The sequence below is a fragment of the Alosa pseudoharengus genome, unplaced genomic scaffold, assembly GCF_046254945.1.
Source record: "Alosa pseudoharengus isolate Yale_2024_CS ecotype anadromous, Long Island Sound unplaced genomic scaffold, YU_APseudo_1.1 YU_APseudo_1.1_scf_8, whole genome shotgun sequence".
NCBI lineage: Eukaryota > Metazoa > Chordata > Actinopteri > Clupeiformes > Clupeidae > Alosa > Alosa pseudoharengus.
Window position 1 is genome coordinate 22,711,143 of NW_027468870.1, and position 19,786 is coordinate 22,730,928.

Sequence of the window (19,786 nt, forward strand, 5' to 3'; positions counted from 1 at the left end):
TGTTATGATTTGACAGAAAGAGAGTATAAAGCAAAGTATAAGGCAAATCGTTATCATCTTCAGTGAAACAGCTGGTGGGGGTCTCATTTCTTCATTGAAGTGCATCGGCTTGATGACAGCAAAGGTGCGTTCAAATTCCTTGAAGAAAGGCAAACATTCGTAGCAAACATGTTTGTCTGAACAGAGACATTTGAACAATTTTGCGTAAACATTCCATACTACTGCCTCATACTGTTTGTGGAAAACTCAAGGCAAACAGAAAACTGTTTGAAAACGTTCACAAACGTTCCCCTATTTGAACGCACCTCTGCTTTTGACGTTTACTTATCAGTTTCGCAAAGGGAGGGAGAGCAGCCAGAGGGGTAGCAAGGGTTGAGCTTTGCCCTCGTTGACCCCCCCACACACAGTGCAGCACAGCCCTGCGCTTCCCGCTCCTCAGGCCCCATAAATCCACGCTCAGATCCCAGCAGGCGTGGTCGCCTCCAGGCTCCAGGGTCTGGCAAGATCAATCCAAGGTGGAGTGACTGCAAGCCTCAGCAGCTTTTTGTGCTGCTGCTTTAAGTGCAAATAGATTAAATCAGCAGGGGGAGCGGGAGGTTCTGCATGCAGAGACGCAGAGGTGGTGGCCAAGCAGGGGGTATCAGGAGCAAAGTGTTGGTGGTGGTGGTGGTGGTGGAGAGGGGGGCAGTCTTGTTCGGGAAAGGAGGCAAGGTGTGAGATCAGGTGTTGTCATGTTTGATGTTATCTATAGACTGTGAATCGCCAACAAAGTCTTGTTGTACCAGACAATTACTATAGACAGTACAATAGACAATACAATAGACATTCTCAAGATTACCATTTTTTTTGGGGGGGGGGGTACATCCTTTTTACTCGCTCTTAAATATACTAAGATAACAGTGGGTGCTCCAAGAAAAGATCTCACCAGATCATATAACAACAGTCTTTTTCTACAAGTAATTACATGTCTAAACAGTTATGTTTGAGGGTATTGCTGCAAAGCAGAGACTAAGTGTGTCATCCAAAAGCCATAACCATAACATCTAGAGTAGGGGCCTAACATATCACTAACTCTCTTTTCCAGTGACCCATGAAGTGGATGGGGGACCCTGCCGAAGGAAGTTCTGTGGCAGGGGACGCCAATGTGTGGTGGCACTGCAGACGGGTCAGGCTGAGTGTGTGTGCCAGGAGAAATGCCACCCCACCTTTGTGCCCGTGTGTGGCTCCGACGGCCGGTTCTACGAGAACCACTGTGAAGTGTACCGTACGTCTTGCCTCCAGAAGAAAAGAGTATATGTGGTGCACAGCAAGGACTGCTTCTTCAAAGGTAAGATTTGCTGTGACCTCAATACTCAGGCTTTTGCTGGTAGTTCTTTTTTCGGTTGGTCTTAACCATTGAAATGTCTCGTAAATGAAAAATGAATTCTTTGCTGGTTCACTTAGCAGTATAATAATAAGTCGTTTGTAGTTTGATGATTGTGGGAGGTTGCTATTGAGCGGTTTTGGATTTAGTCCATTACTTAGGAATGACTTAGTTGTCCATTTACTTGCTAATTACAATGATCTCCTAAGGAGTTGTTTGTCTATGTTAATGGGTTCAATTGAATGCAGTGCACAACCTGTAGTTTAAGTGCCGTGTGTAACTTACTGATTCTAATTAGAGCGAAACACCATAAAATCCCATGATGAAAACATGAAGCACGATAAGCAGCATGACCTTAGGTTAGCATGTGGATTAACATACTTCAGCAAACTGTTTGAAGCGTGAGGCAGTTAAAAACCCCTCATAAAATAACAGGGTTTGTTCCCAGCATGGTGGACATGATCCATAGAGTTGCGATTAATGGCGAGTTTGAATAAAAATATTCACCTTATTAAAATTGGCCATAAACAGTGATTTGTTTTCTGTTTTACTGCATTTTCTGTGGTCATTTGAATTATTATGAGAGCAAAGCAGTTATTTAGCGCTGGTATAAACAGGCTGTAATTATACGCTACTGTCTCTCAGCATGATCCCTGGATTCATATCAGCGGAATATTCTGGAATGGGGTGTAGATTCCATCCAGTACATTGTCACCCATAGACGGCCGGCCAACACTCTTCCATTTTCTAACCCCCTTACACCCCCATAAATCACAAAGGGCATTAAAACCACTATCACCCCCCCCCCCCCCCCACCCTTGATGATATTTTAAATGTCATCTTTTACAAGTAGCTCTATGTCATATTTTGTTGACCGTATACTGGACTGGCCACTGGAAAGTCATTCTGCACACGAGTGAATTAGTCATGCTGAATGTGTAGCAGAGCGGCGCCAAGTCTGGACATCACTCAAGGTCATTTGCACCTTGTCCTGATAAAACCACCCTACCGACATCGCAGGCATTCGCCAGCCCCCTGACATTTACCGTTGTGTGGCACCAAAGTGAAAGTGGGTTTACTAGTGGGGTGGCATGCCATGCACTCACACAGGAAAGAAAAAAAAAAAAAGAAAAAAAAATACATGCCTTGGGGGCTTGGGGGGGAGGAAAAAAACCTTTCAGTCATTTCAAATTAGAGAGAAAAAGATCCCCAGCTGACGATGCCATGCATGCTTAATCCAAATTAGACAGGTGTTCAGTCGCCACATTACACACTATCGCTGCTCCACCAGCAGGTCGACTCCACGCAGGCATTCAAATAAGCAGCAGCACACAAATGTCAGGTCCGATTTCTCCCCACGGTGTCTCATCTTGGGATAGAGAGGTGGCCAAGGGGTGTGTGTGTGTGTGTGGAGGGGGGGATGTGCAGCCAGAGCAGGAGATGAATGCATACGGGAAAAGCATGGAGGAATGGGCAAAAGCATGCAAGGTTGTTTGTAAAGAGATTTGAAAGATATGCTGCGTCAGAGCATTTTTCCCCCTTTCCTGTCTGCAAACACACAGCTATAAATCAGACTACAGATTCTCTGGGAGTAAATTGTAAATGACAGACTTTCAGATTCATTTAGCATTTCGGGAAATACTTGTGTGCTTGAGAGCTAGTTGCTTAAACTGCTGGAGTGTCTTAGTGTGGCAATGACAATGGTGCAGGCAGCAAAAGGAGGTTATTAGAATAATACACTTTGAGACACACTGTTTCTGATTGCACCAGCACTTCTCTGTGACTTTAAGTAGAAGCTATTGTCTAATTGCTGACTGGGCTATCACAATGGAACTAACATTTAATGGTCATCAATAATGAAAATGTACCAACTCAATAGTTGTACTTTTCGAACATAACTTTCTCCCTTTCCAGGCGCATTTGCAATGTTTCTCAGTTGTTACTTGAATCTGACATCACTTGAATGCTACACATGTCAAGCTCCCTGCGATGGAATCAAGTTTTTAATCAAGTGTTTTATTTGTGTCATTGATCTCGGGGGCCTGTTCCCTCGCAAGCAGCAATTTTGGTGCTAGCCTGGCATTACATTTTTAAAAAGTGATAGTTTATTCTGGCATCACCCGCGGGTCTCTTGGACTGGCGTGCCAGCCTCACCTTTAATAGATATAGATGGGGCAGGGTGCACATCGGAGGGGACAGATGGGAGTGGGAAAGAGGCTAGGCTTGGGGCTATTGATTTCCCCTCTCCTCTCCATCCCCTAACCTGTCTACCTCCACAACATACTGTAGCCCTGTTCTCTCACCCACCTTAAACACAGAGACACTCTTTCAACACACCTTTTTTGATGCCAATAGAGGGAGACTGCAGTCTCCACAGCATTCAATAGTATTGATGTAAGCCTTTGGCTTTTGGCTCGTAACCTCTGACAGGCTACAGATATGATTGTGGTGAGCTCTGTGAAGGTCTGTGAGTTTCACAGTGATGGTCGAGCAGCCCTTAGTGACTGACAGGCCATAGATAAATTTGGGTTTGGTCATCCAAATCCATGTGCAGATCACAGTTGAGGCTCATGGTCTTTGTGTGATTCATGAAGACAAGAAGTTGAACCTACTGTGACTTCACTGATGTAACAAAGTTTTTCTTTTCCACAGTGAAGATGCAAAACCACACATACATAGATACACACAAACCCACACTCACTCAGTCAAACACACACACACAGATCTTCAAATGCACATATTCACGGGGACTCGACTGTTTATGGCGCACATTTTCACAAACTTAATTTTCAAAGGGATTATTACAAGCAGACAAATCTCTGTAGATTCATTTAGATGAGAACAGATAGCTCTTTGACTCCCACACAGTGTCACGTAATTAAATATCCACTCCATTATAAACTCTAGCAGCAACAACAGCTTTTTTTTTCAGTTTTCGAACTGTTGCAAAAAAAAAGAAACCCTCTCTGTCTTTCGCTGATAATTAAAGAGTTATGGCACTTCAGGTCGCCCTCTTCCGTGACCTCGCTTTGATTAAAACCGCACTCGCCCAAAACAATGCGAAAAAAAGCCCAGGCAACCCCCTCGTCGGCTGAATAGCTTTCATCTCAGCGAGAGCTAAAGTGGCGGGCAGCGCACAACAAAGCGCCCGGCTGTTTTTGCTCGGCCGGGCAGCGCAGCAGGGGGTTCGTCTGTGAAGCGGCGGCGGTGCTGACCGCTTCATCCGGCCCCTCCGGGGTTTGAACCCTGGTGCTCCGACTTTTCCACCCACCCAGCGTTGCTACTACTGCTGCTGCCAGAGTCCACTCTGACACCGACGCGCAAATTAATCGCGCTGAGGTCACGACGAGTTTAGATCTCCCCCAAGCCCCAGACACCGAAGCGGCCCTCTCGCCATGACACATGGGATAATGATCAGTCTCCGGGCCCCGACGGAGACGTCCACTGACATTCTCCAGACACCCCCCCCCCAAACCTCTCCCCTTGGGTGTGCGCTGGCTTATAGCGTTTGATTGCTCTTATCCTCTCGTTTGCCTCTGACGCCGCCGGAGCCTGGTTATTTCATTAGACGTTGGAGCTTCCCAGGATCGAGCCCTTGCCTTGTCACGGCCTACGCCCCTGCTCCCGACGCATATCATCAACACCTCCCACCCGGCACCCTGAGGTGTCCAAAGCACTTAGATCGAGCTGCAAAACAGCTTTATAATGACTTGCTCTTCATGAGCTAAACATGAACTGTCTGCCATGCCACGGGAAGTGTATGTCCATGTTCAGTATTTACCGTTAGACTCCTGTTGAAGCTATTATGTTCGCCATTACGTTCACCATTGTCTCCCTTTGAGGAAAGACAGACTAATTCTAACTGATGTGAATCTAAATGATATAAATCTAAATATGTATATTGTTATCTCAATTGTACAGTATGTGTCTACTGAATTAAACGTTACTACTATATGACTATTTGTTACTACTACATGACTATTTGTTACTACTACATGTCTATTTGTTACTACTACATGTCTATTTGTTACTACTACATGTCTATTCGTTACTACTACATGTCTATTTGTTACTACTACATGTCTATTTGTTGAGTGTATAGTGAGCACCTACCAAAGTCAAATTCCTTGTGTACGTAAGTATACATGGCCAATAAAACTGATTCTGATTCTGATCACGACTTAATCTCTTCATAATAATAAGAGGCATAAATAAGTGATACATAGTGAGACGCATAATTGTTAAGGTGTTTGTAAATCTTCCTGTCCATGCCTTTTGAGACACTGCTTTACAAGGACCAGCTAAGATTGAGTCCATACATTTGCCCTGGTTTGATAAAAGACTGGTGCTTCTCCATTCATCACGCGGGTCTGATTGTGAAGTGCAGGGGCCAGGTGTGACACGACCGCGACTCTCTCGACAGCACTTTATTTGTTATTGTTTTCGTTATTAACGAGCCTCCAAATGACTCCCATCGCTCTTAGCCCATCCGCAGTAGGCACCACACAGCCTCCTGCTCCCAGCGGTCACGTGGTCACCTCATTAGCTTGATTTGTCCCTACAGATTCATTATAACGGAGTATTTGCTGGTTGGAGTCGGACGTTCTGTCCCAGTTAGAGACGTCCCCTGGTCCCGGTCCCAGTCCCCTGCCTCATGAACATCACTCTCTTGCAGGAAAAGCACAAAACTTCTGTTGGCCACCATATGGTGCAAGGAGTTCACTAACTCTTTTTAAAAGTAGTACCCTTGTTGCATTGCAATTATACTATTAAGCACTTATTAACATTACAAATATAATACATACTTTATAACCGGGTTCTAGTTAATTCAGAAGTATCATTGTGCAACACTGCAACTACTTGCCACATACATTAAAAAACATCAATGTGCCACTATTTGTTGTTGCTCTATATATATTAAAGTGTACTTATTGCTGCATTTAAAGTGGAACAAGTGCATTGTAATACCAAATGTGGCTGGGATTTTCAAGTGATTTATGGTGGAGGCCTTTCATCCAGAGTAGTCAGCTCTGTGGTGGGGAATGTTCCTGAGCTTCTTATTCAGATCAAATAGCTGTCACTCCCCACGCCTCAGTGCTCAGCAGACACAAACAAGGCTAACTTTTTCCACAATCCGTTTTGTTAAAGAGCGTCAGAGCTGGGGCTCAGTGTTTTGTGTCCTCTCTCTCTCACACGCACACACATGGACACACACACACACACACACACACACACACACACACAGAGAGAGAGAGAGATCCCTCAGAGGCATGACAATACAACTGTCCCTTGTTTCCTTGTCTTCTTCGCAGCGTTTGTTCTATGCCAACCCCGCTGCCATCTCCCTGCCTGCCAAAGGACCCCTGAAGGCCCGTGCACAAATGGGCTCATCCGCTCCCCGTCACAGGCAAACACGCCCACAATCTGCAGCAAAACCAAATAATCTCCTCCGAAAGGAGATGCCTATTCACGGCTAACGTACTTTGACATGCCTGTCATAATGTTGTTATTCCTCTCTGTTTTCTCTGTTTCTCCAGACGGGTGCTAAGAGACACAAGGTTCTTTTTTGTGTCTGCTTTTCACCAGAGGCATCCTTTAAAGCCATAACACAACCTCTGGCTCTCTAATGTAGAAAAGTGAGACAGCTTCTGTAAAGATCAGTACCACAAGCGGAGCTTATTTTTACAGTATATCTCATAATGTCCCCAGAGCTTCTAGCACTTAGTAACAAACAGCACTCCTCCCCTTGTCATCACAATGGCCTGCAGTATACGCCGTATATAAAAAAGTATTTGTTCAAATCAGCAGGGGCTGAGAGGAAAACCATTCAGCCTCATTCACTATACATGACCTGTATTTGTACAAGGCCAGGCAAGTTTATCTTGTATACAAAGCAATCTAGCATATCAGTCACAACAACACTGTGTGTGTGTGTGTTCTTTTCCTTTTCCTGTGTGAGCCTAATGGAGTCTCTTTGAGAAGTTTAGAATCCATTGCTATGCATCTCTGCTGTTTTACTGCGGCTCATGTAGTCAAACTTTTGAGAGCTCTTGGCAGTGGTCGCAAACCAAGGGGAGGGTTTTCAGGTGACGAATGAATTCATTTGGCCCGTCGAATTCATTCTCTTCATCACTTTAATGGTTGTGTAAAAACATATGGCCAGTGCAGCAGCTGGGTGCAACTTGGGAAACTTTGCCATTTAAACATATTACATTCCTGTCAGAGCTTCAATTCAATTATGAATAGAGGAGAAAAGTCATTAACATCCAGGACTCAGTTGCGTTCTCAACTGCAATCCGGTTAATGAAGTCACTGTGTGCCAGCATTCGCCAAGAGTCATTGTTGGCTCCTTACTCTTCTCTCTCTCACTCTCTCTCTCTCTCTCTCTCTCTTTCTCATACACTCTCTCAGTCACTTAGTCTTTTCTTACTTGTTCACTGACTCTTTTTTGTCCTGTCTCTCCCTCTCTCCCTCCCTCTGTCTCTCTCACTCTCTTTCACTCACTTAGTCTTTTTTCACTCGTTATCTAGGTCTCTCTCTTTCTGTCCTGTCTCTCTCCATCTCTTTCTGGAGGTGAACAGAGTGATGCTAGAGGCTTGCTGCTAAATGTCCTGGCCTGTGTAAAATGGCTTAAAGTTGACGGGACCCCCATGCTGTATCTTCTGGAAAAGGAGTTGACCAGAACAAATTGTTACACACACACACACACACACACACATGTACACATACACACACATACAGGCACGCACACACTCATGTACATACACACACATACAGGCACGCACGCACACAGTGTCTCTATTTCTGTGTGTGTGTGTGGGTGTGTGTGTGTGTGTGTGTATGTGTGTGTGTGTCTGTGTCTGTGTCTGTGTGTGAGAGAGATAGAGAGAGAGATAGAGAGAGAGAGTATGTATGAGTGTGTGTTACAAGACAGAACACTATTTATCCAGCAACAGAGGTGAGGTGGGCTTCTTAGTTGCCCCCTGGGTACATCTTACATTGAGGCAGATATATCTTAGTTGCCCCCTGGGTACAGCTTACATTGAGACAGATAGGATTCTGGAAGATAGCAGGAACTAAGGAAGGCCAAAGGCTATCACTCGTCTTTGTTAGAGGAGAAGCCTTTTTTCTGTCTTTGGCCTGGCTATACAATTTAGTGTGGTATTGTATGGAAATACTCTCTGGCCTTGAATCATGCACAAAAAAACACAGGCAATTTATCTGTATTTTGCCTGGCATCTCCTGAGACATATGTAGCCATGCATATCTTGTGCAGGATTAAAAACCATAACCAAAACCACTATCTTTTCAAACTACGCCCAGGGATTCAATTTCATGCACAGCCTTGTGGTTCAAGTAACCAAGAGCCGTTCAGGAGGTGTGTGTTATTTATTTAGATTGTATGTCGTGTGTGTGTGTGTGTGTGTGTGTGTGTGTGTGTGTGTGTGTGTGTGTGTGTGTGTGTGTGTGTGTGTGTGTGTATGTGTGTGTGTGTGTGCGCAATACTATGCAGTCTCGAGAACACTGGGCTGTGACGGTGATGACATGATAAAGAAAGTGAGGTCGAGCTTCTGACAGTGTATTGTCCTGGCGGAGGAGCTGAACTCGCAGCCGCACCGCGCTACCCACGCTGACTGATGTTTGATGACACTCGTAAAAATGTCTTGCGCAGACGGGAGACGCGAGGGCCCACACGTGTGTGTTCCATGCCCCACCTCCCTGGAGTATCTGTCTGTCCACCTGTCTCTCTTTCTCTCTGTCTGTCTCTCTGACTGTCTGTCCTCCACCTGACCTTGTGGCAAGGAGCAAAGTCTTCCGTCTGACCGAGAAATGTGAGCTGTCAGAGGGAATCTTTCCACTCCGACGGTTTGGACGTGTGTCCAGGGGCGTGCTGTCTGTGTGTGTGTGTGTGTGTGCACTCCAGCAGTGGCGTGATTGAGCTGTCATAATGCTCAGGTACCCATCGCTGTGACCCTGAAGTCACCCTTAGCCTTCTCACCTGTACCTATTATCTACTGACTGGGTAGATTCCTGGTAAATGTCTATAGAAGGATTGAGGGCTCAGTCCCTACCAGCCCTCAATGGTGCCATTTTCTTATAAACATCATGTCTGTTTTATGTGGGTGGTTGTGGATGAGTCCCTTCACTCTCATCAGTCATTACTCTCCCAGTAGGCGTTAACACAAGACAAGCAAATTTACAAAGAGCACGAGCATAATTGCTATGTGCAAGTCAAATTTATAAAAGCTGATCATCACTGTCATGGAGAATTCTCTTTGCAGTAAAAAGCTATTTTTACAGGATTTCTTTTTCTGTGATGAAAGTGTGTGTGTGTGTGTGTGTGTGTGTGTGTGTGTCCCAGTGGGCCGTGAGTACATATGTGGCTCTGAAGATGAAAAGAGAGATTTCTCGCTGACCCTGCCTGATCCCTCGGACGACTTTGGCTGATGACTTTCTCGCCCAGAGTTTGCTCAGTGATGTGTCTGAACCTTGGAGGCGGAGGTGAGGTTGGATGAAATATAAAGGGCCCCCTGGTAGCAGCCCACGTGTGGGCCACCTCCGGCTCAGATCAGGCCCAGATCAGGCATAGGTCCGGCCCAGATCTTGGGTACAGGCTCCTATGGCTCCTCCTGGCTGCACCAGGCTTAATGAGTGACTCAGTGGTGTCTGTTAAGAGAAGAAGTCAAGGCAAGTTTATTTACATAGTGTAAACTTACACAGTGGCAGTTAAATGTGCTTTACATAAACAGAAGCATGGAATAGTAAATGATAGTAAATAAAAGCAGAAAAGGAGAAATTAAAAATAGTTTTAAACAACTTAATAGTAAATAAACAAAACATAAATAAAAAATGTAGTTTTAAATAACTTAATAGTAAATAAACAAAACAAAATGAAAAGTCCATATGTAAAAGACATAAAACACAGAGTGCATCTGATGTGAGGGTCCAGCTGCATTTATTTACCTGTGCCCTGGAGTGCCGTCCCTTCTGGTCGCGTTCTTAGCCCTTGGTCCATTCTTCTCTCTCTTCCCCTTCGTTCTTTGTCCGGTGCGAGTCCTGGGCACTCGGATGAGGGATGGTGTGGATGAGGGATGGTGTGAGGGATTATCCGACCGTTACCTACGGGGCCGAGAGGCACCTCCTCCCTCAGTCTCTGTCTAATGCCTCTCCCTGTCCCTCTTTTCGTGCCCTGCGGGAGCCATGAGAAAAATCGGCGCTAATGTCTGGTGGCGGCGTGGCCTTTGGTCTCATTAGAGAGTCCTGGCGTCCTGGCTTGCAGCTGGAGAGACGTGGCACGCGCATATCCCCCAGAGCTGCTGCGTAGACAACATGCACACACACACACATACACACAGACACACGCACACACACACACGCACACACGCACACACACACACACACACATGCACACACACACACACACACGCACACACACACACACACACGCACACACACACACATACACACACACACACACACATACACACACACACACACACACACACACACACACACACACACACGCACACACGGACACACGCCCCTGGGGGTCTGCCACACAGCCTTAGGGAGTTATTCACGCATGTTATTGTTTTTATGCCAGTGATGGATTTCTTCGCAGGCACATGCGCTCTTCTCTCTCTCTCTCTCTCTCTCTCTCTCTCTCACACACTTTCTTTATCACTCTTAGCTCCTTCCCACACACACCTACACACACACACACACACACATATATACTATACAATGTTGACTTTTCCTGACCTTTCCTCAACAGAATAGCAATGTTATAATGTGGTTAATAGCAATGTTATATGCGGTTAATAAGAAATTACTTACTGCCCTCACCAGACATATGCATTACATACAGAGTGAGTCTGTGATTTATTTGCCTATTAAAAAGTGAATGTTCAGTTAAGTATATGAGGGCCTGACCAAATTTAATTTCCCAAGTGAAAAAGCTGAACTCTGTAGGCTGAAAAAGGAGTACAGAGAACTTGGAAAGTGTTTACAACATAGTCCTTGTAGTGCCATGATAGATAGAATAATATGTGGTGCTTTTAAATCAAAGCTGCAGGGATATTAAGTGTTGAACATGGTTGTTGAACACAATAGCTAGTAAGTCTTCCCTGCTACCTTACTCCTCAGATGTTCATGTAAAGGTTATTTTGAGGGTTTGCACATGCACAGGTAAAACTCACACCTTTCCAAAATGGTTACAATATCTATGCTAATTACTGAAAAACAGCCAAATGTTCTTGTATAAGCAGTAATTAGATCATTAGGTATTCCTCTAGATCAAAACAAAATTAGTTTTTAAAATGAGACCAAATTTGACAATGGCTCTAATTGTTGTTCTTGCCGCTATTGACTTTCATTTTACACACACTTACATAAATCGGAGCTCAAATGAGTGGCCAATTACCAAAGCAGAATCAATGAACGCAACATCAAAGAGGTGCACAACAGAGAGATTTCCACCTTTGTTGGTTCGGGCAGAAGTCATTGCAAGGCTGACTTGGCTGTGGACAATATAAAAAAGCTGAACCAATGATAGGAGAATCACTCGCTACCCCTCCCTTTTCTACAGCATCAAAATCTGAAAGAGGACAGAGCCATCTCTCTCTCCCGCTCAGGCCTCCTACTAATAAAACACACGCACACAAAAAAAAAAGGAGTTGGACCGTACTTCCCCGGGAGCCTCTTTCTGAACCACTTCTTCTCGGCTGCCCTGGAGCCTGAACTCCAGCTCTCCTCTCTCCACTCGTCCGCCCCCACTCCACCCCCCCTAGGGGCCGGCCTGGCGCCCCCCCCCCCTCTCCCCTCTCTCTCTCCCTCACCCGCTCCGCCCACTCCGTCCTGTGCTGAGCCTGCCCCCGATGCCACCCCCTTGCAAACCTGAATCCCCATCCCAGAGGTGCACCCTCGAACCAGGCTTCAGTGGGCCTGCAATAATCTGTGAAAATACAGTTAGTCATTTTTTTTTCCATTTTTTTCTTTTGCTGTGCCGGGCAGCAGACTCATTGAAGCAGGCCATTGCACAACTTGCCCGGTGGTGCAGTGCTGCAAAGAATAGAAAATCTCAAAGTGACTCCCAAATCTTGTGCGCACACACACACACACACACACATACACACACACACACACACACACACACACACACACACACTCACACACATCACAACATAATCACATACACATACAAATACACACACAACACACAACACACAGCACAAAACAAAAACACAAACACAAACCACACACACACACACACACACACACACACACACACATTTTTTTTCTCCGAGGCATAAGAAATGGCTTTTAGACTGAGACGTGATAATAGAACTGCCTCTCACACAGATATGCTTTCCACGCTCGGGCTTGATGGAACTTAACGCTTATTTGGGGAGACCTGCCTCACATTTTAACCAAGGCTGAGACAAACTACAGCAGGACGAGGGTAAACACGATTCCCTTCCTGCACTGAGTCAGACAGACAATTATGTGACTGACTGAACATCGGCTTGGCTCTTAATTACTCTAACAGGTGCATTGTGCCGAAAACTAGATTGATGGAAGAAGAGCACAATTAATTGAGAGCCATTATCAATACCTGCTCTGAGCTGTCCTGTAGATCCCAGTGATTTAATTAAGAAACACACAAGGATCAACAATGTTAATTACAGATTTACAAGCAGGTAAGGACATCACAAGTAAATGTCAACAGACGGTAAGACTGATATATTAGTCATTGGGTGCTGCTTCGCAGGACACTGTGACATTACTGCTATCGTCTGGCTCCAAATGATCAGTTTAAGGTAATTCATATCATATTACACCATAATGTGCTTTATGGCCCTCTGGAGGAAATTCAGGACAGAGACATAACTTGTAAATTGATGTGAAGATATGAGAGAACTGTCGCCTTAGTTACTCCCAAGTTAGTGCTCCATAAATCTGTTATGAATAATATAACTTACATGGAGATATTACACTCTCTCTCTCTCTTTCTCTCTCTCTGTGTCTCACCTTCCACCTCAAGCACACACACACACACACATATGGAAACACACCTATTTATGCAAGTATAAAAAACTAATGAAACACCACAGATGTTCCCGGCCACAATAAATCAAACAGCAGGACTGACACCTTTCACACCATATTATGCTTGAGTTTAATTCCAATTACATCCAACGCGTGGACAAACTCATTTTCTAAACCAATTAAAGTGGAGGCTTGATGATAGTAACCTTTGAACAACCTTTTTCCAAATGCTTAAGTAAATATTCACCATATTCCAATCTCCTCTCAGGCTTGCCACTGGTCTAGGAGCATGGCAAATTACCACTTACCCTAGGGTGTGGTTAAAGAACAATGGATCTTAAACTATAGCTGAAATACCAAATGAGTAATCAGGGGCTGTGTAGGGGCGAAAAAAAGGCATTTTGGAACAACCAAATGATGCAACACAAATGAAGAATTGTTTAACAAATAGAATATTCTAGCATCTGCTGCCTGGAAACAACAGAGAACAAAAGATTGCAAGAAAAATCTGGACCTGCAACACAATTTAATGGCTATAAGGGTTTCCTAGACTATCACACTCGAACCAACCTCAAAAACACTTGGCACTCTGCACAGCTAGTCTGCCAGGTGCTCGGTGCATCCGAAGTAAGTAACTGGCCTGTTCAGAAAGCACATACGCCTGACACTCGCGCTCTCAAAAGCAGGGTCTTTGAGACGGCACCAGGTTTCCTTTTAACCCGCACCTGCAGGTAGATGGGCTGGCTTGAGTGTCGGCTGTGCGGCGTCTTTGATCAGCCAGCCGAATCCGGTGCCGGGGCCCTCCTGCTGGGTCGGAGGTCACATGACGCGGCCCCTGCTGGTGGGAACCCGAGGCGTGCTTTTCGGCAGGCGCCCCCTCCTGCTACCTTAAGAGACACCCGCTCGATTTATGATAAAAAAAAATCTCTCTCTGAATATTTACACAATGAGTTTCTGATTTATACTGAATTTATATTTCCAATTTGGCTTTTTTAGATTTGGTTTTCCACATAACCTACTGCCCTGCCAGATATACTGTAGTTTTATGTGTAAATTAAAACTGTAGATGCACTCTTTGAGACCAGTGCTCATGTCTAAAGGTTAAGGCTTCAAAATGAGTGAGAATTTCAAGCTTTTGGTTTTGTCTCGGAACATTATGCCTTGTGATGCTGCCAAGGTTCCTTTGTGGTAGTGAGAAAAACTCAAAGCTGAGAAAAGTTTTTTTTTTCTCTCTTTCTCTATCTCCCTTTCTCTCTCGCTTTAATCACTTACACAATATTATTGTGTTTTTGACACCTTCTGCTTGAAGCTGTGAAGAATGACACAAAGCCCTTGAAAGAGAATGAAAAAAATCACACAACTCATGAAACACAAAGCCTTCAGTATAAACCTTTTTCATGCTCAAAGAATTGCACTGTGCTAGATGTCAGAGTCAGCCATTATGATCTTCATGGCTATTTGGTTAGATTTATTTTTTACTTTGGTTGGCAATAGGCAAAGACAATGGCCTCCCGCCTCCATGTGATTATATCAAATAATACAAATGTGGGCAATTAGCTCTCAGTCAATGGATACCCAAGTGGTGCTCTAACGTGCCGAGTAAAGTCGGTTGCTGATTCCTGGAAATATTTCATAACCTAAATTCACAGTTCCTTTGCTACGGCACTAATTGCTATAATAAACAACCATAATGACAAGCAGTACTTAGAACCTGCCGAGAGGGAAATTGACAAAGTGAAGCATCCACCTGCTTGAAAACAAGACCGTATGAGCCTGTTGGGTGTGCCATAAAGCTAAAGACATCTAGTCGACTGGAAATATCGAGAGTGGAGATCATCCAGAGGGAGGCTCAGGAGAAAAATAAATGAACAAAACAAAACTCAATGTACAATATTAGGGGTCAGAAAAAAAAGGTTTATGTTGTTTTTTGATTACATGATTTATCTTAAAATTTTCCTCTTTCACTGTAAATAAGTGAACTGTGTGACTGTGAACGAACACTGCTCCAAACAAATCAATTTCAAGACTTTCATTTGTTTGCAAGCCTTCTAGTTTGGGAAAACATTGTCTACGGAAAATGGAGTTCTGTAAATGCTCTTTTGAAAGGTCTATGGAGATTTTTTCTCTCTGCCATTACCCTCCCTGAAGCCTCAATTACTGTGAAAGGCCAACCTCGTCATTATGTTAGGAATTTTAATTTCCCTTCTGAAACTGCAAATTATTGTATGACGCATTGCATTTAAAATGCTGATTTATCAGAGCTATCAGAGGAATTGGAGGCAAGTGCATGAAAGACTTGCAAACGCAACATGTTAATCACATCAGATCAAATAGACTACATTTGGAAAGAGGCAGGGAAACACTTCAACATGGCTGCTCATGGTTTCCAAGTACTCAGTGGTGCTTCAGCCCGTCTTAATTTTTAATCTCTATTAAACTTTTAGCGCACCATTGTGTATTTCTTGACAGTCGCTTGTCACTGAATTAATGGTTTACTCTAGTCTGTCTAACTATTATGCGATGAGGTTGTGAAAGTGAGACATTGTCTGTCTGGTATGGTGTTGGTGTCTCTACGTACTATTTTAGGGGCAGCCGTGGACTACTGGTTAGTGCTTCGGACTTGTAACCGGAGGGTTGCCGGTTCGAACCCCGACCTGTAGGCACGGCTGAAGTGCCCTTGAGCAAGGCACCTAACCCCTCACTGCTCCCCGAGCGCTGTTGTTGCAGGCAGCTCACTGCGCCGGGATTAGTGTGTGCTTCACCTCACTGTGTGCTGAGTGTGTTTCACTAATTCACGGATTGGGATAAATGCAGAGACCAAATTTCCCTCACGGGATCAAAACAGTATATATACTTATCCTTGGGAATCCTTGACGGAAATTTGGACATGCGAAAAAGAAAAAAGAAAAAAAAAAAAAAAAAAAATCTGACTAAACCTATATGACCGCCGCTTCGCTGCGCGGCAGCCATAATAATTATGCCGCGCAGCGAAGGTTTAGTCAGATTTTTTTTTTTCTTTTTTCTTTTTCGCATGGCCAATTTTACGTCAAGGATTCCCGGGACACTGAAAGACCGGGGTGCACAAAACTTGGTGGGCATGTAGCCCCACAAGGATAGCATGGAACCATCGTTTTTCGTTTTGATCTGTGGCCCCCCCGCTGGACTGGACCCCCCGAAAGGAGGGTAGGGTGGACACAGTTTTCTGTGAATATCTCGAGAACCGTAGGGTTTAGGAGGACCACCTTTTTTTTTGTATGTTGATCTTAAGGGGCCATGTCAACCCATTCCATAACCACGCATTTCATGTATAGCGCCACCTAGTTAAAAATGAAAAAGTAAAAATGAGGTGTTGTAATAGCAGGTATCTGTGACCTAACATGGTCAAAACTGCACGAAATTGGAAGTGTAGGATCATTATGACACCCTCTGAATGCACGCCAAGTTTTGTGGATTCCGTTCATTGGGGGCCATATAATAAATAAATTTATGTTACTGTACACCAACTGGCCTGTAGGTGGCCGGACACAGTTTTCTGTGAATATCTCGAGAACCGTAGGGCCTAGGAGAACCACCTTTTTTGTGTATGTTGGTCTTAAGGGGCCATGTCAACCCATCCCATTACCACTCAATTCATGTATAGCGCCACCTAGTTAAAATTTTAAAATAAAAAAATTAGGTGTTGTAATCACAATATCTCTGGCTGACATGGTCAAAACTGCACGAAATTGAAAGTGTAGGATCACTCTCTGAATGCATGCCAAGTTTCATGGACTTTCGTTCATGGGGGGCCATACAAAATTAATTAATTTATATGTACATTTAGTGACCGTACACCAACAGAGTTTTCTGTAAATATCTTCGGGCCTAGGATGACCAATTTTTTGCATATGTTTGCCTCCAGGGGTCACGTTAACCAATTCCATATGCACACATGTGCATAAACAGATATTCACACACACACATACATTCACAGTAATCATACGTATGACACATACACACACAGTAGATATGTACGCATGCATGCACATGCACACCTACAAGCACACGCGCACACACACACACACACACACACACTCACACACACACACACACACACATACAGTAAACACGTACACACACACATGCACACAATTCAACAATTTCTCAGAGTTATGGCAATATGGGGGTGGGGTTGTAGAAAATGTATTTTACATGTGAAATCTATGAACTAATCATGTTTTGGTACTTGTCCAGCAGATACCAGTGAGAATTGAGTGTGCATAATGCAATTCAGTGAGACAGATAGAATCATATATGCCTTTCACCTTTTGTTTTTAGCCAGCAGCAAGACCAGCAGATACCCTGACTTTGCTGAATTACTGAAGCTAAGCAGGAACAAAGTAGGAAATGAACACAATTTGACAAGCGTGACTTATTTTTGTGGAAACAATGTGCCGGACTATTTTTCATGAACTTGTTTGTGAAGCTGCTGTTCTTTGGCAGATATGGTGATAATTTGGATATGAGAATCAAACTACTAATAGAGATAAACATCAGGATCATTTCAGTTGGTCAGTTCAAGTTTGTATTCAGGTGAGATGTTGAAAATGTGAAAATACCCCAAGCCAAGCCATTTGTGTCACTCGGCATATACATTATGGATTGCCCAAAAATGGCACTAACGCTGCACCACTCTTTATCACCTTTCCACGCTCCCGCAGTGGACAGAGAAAGAGAAAGCAGGTGGCACATCGCCCGAGAGCCTCTAGGCCTCTTTGAACAAAGATGGCTGCCAGACAGGGAGGCTGTTTGAAACGCGAGAGGAGGAGAAAGAGAGAGGGGGAGAGGGAGAGAAAGAGAGGGATATAAAAACTGTATAGAGAGAGAAAGAGAGGGAGAGAGAGAGTGAGAGAGAGGGAGAGAGAAAGAGAGGGAGAGAGAAAGCTAACAGCACGCGTGCCCTGCAGCTTCTCTCTTCCAGAGGCAGCAAAGTAGCTTCTGCTCTGGGGAGGTGCACGTGTAGAGCTGCTGTGTGAGCATGTGGCCAGCTGTCATGTTAGGAGGAAGGGGCTCCGTAAGGAGGGGGGCAGCAGAGTGCCAATGATTACAGGCTAAATACTTTATCAGTTGCCAAGGCGGATCTGACTGGGAAAAGGGCATGAGAACGAAATATGTAGCTAATTTACCACCCATTTCATAACACAAAACTATCACATTCTTAATACAATAAATATATCATGTGAAGTAGCGCAGAAGTAGCCTATTGTTTCTAATATTAGTACGGTATAATATAGTTGTTCATTTTTCAGCAGGACTATTATATCTTAATTTCTTGTTCAACCAAATGTTTGGTAAGTTAATTTAACGTGACAGATATTTATTAACCATACCCTTCCAGGTGGGTAATTGGGATCTTGTAGCACCTTGCAGTGGATTTTTAAGGATTATCTCCAAATCCTTCAGCTGGCTATGGGGCAGAAGCGAGAGACATTAGAGAGCGGCACTGTGTTCGCTCGCTCATTAGGGGCGAGGATGAATAGGACTGTACGCCGCGGCCCGAGGACAGTATGCTGGAGAGAGCTAGCACACGACCATCCTTCAGAAGAGCAGTGGTGGCCAAGGGAGAAACAGAGCATTTGCAGGTAGCTGAATGAATTACAACGTGCGCGGAAAAGCGATCCATCAAAAGCGCTGGCGGCACTCTGCTGCCAGTCTATGGCTTTATTTTTAAGTGCGGGAGACACAGATGGAGCCTGTATTTAGTAATAGTCGTGATGGTTATAGCTGAACTGCATTCAACCGCTTCAGGTAACGTAGCATTAGCCTGTGAGCTTTAGGCTATTCCTGTGATGAGCCACTGTATAGCCACTATATATCATCTCCCTTCCATTGTCATCTTGTCTTTCTGGCAATTCAGCTTTCTCACAACTCAGGACAACTCACAACAATGGCTCCCAGTTGAGCTGTTAATCATCGAATCAAGGTCACAATCTGACTGTCCCCGTTTTCACATGATGGCGACACACTGAAGCATCTGGTGCCGCTGTAAGCAGGGAGACAGGTGCGATCATACCTGGTCGTTTCCAGCACAGCTGTGGTCACCCATGCCAAACAGCCAGGAATGCCATTTTTATTTACATCTCCGAGGTGGGGCTTCATGTCAGAAAGCCAGAGGTGGTGTTGATGTGTAGGTCATCCATCTCCTCACTGATTATATGATAATTTATATACTTCTTTGTGTTCTTGTATTAGTAAGCACCTTGATACCGTTCCTTGATACCATTCTAGCAACATTCTGGACACTGTCCCCTAGCAAAATCCTGGATACCATCCTCCCAAAATCTTGGATGCTGCTAGAATGTCAGAATCATAAGTTGGTAAAATTGAGTCCCGAAG

The 19,786-nt window shown here is 44.4% G+C and overlaps 1 protein-coding gene across 1 annotated transcript in view; it reads left to right on the plus strand.

Moving 5' to 3' along the window:
- The first annotated feature begins 603 nt into the window (after window positions 1-603).
- The window catches only part of fstl4 (follistatin-like 4), a 65,767-nt gene continuing 46,584 nt past the window's right edge, over window positions 604-19,786 (plus strand). Inside the window, exons 1-2 of the mRNA XM_076274927.1 lie at window positions 604-706; window positions 1,085-1,327. Coding sequence (XP_076131042.1) covers window positions 604-706; window positions 1,085-1,327 — 346 coding nt within the window. The remainder of the gene's footprint in view (window positions 707-1,084; window positions 1,328-19,786) is intronic.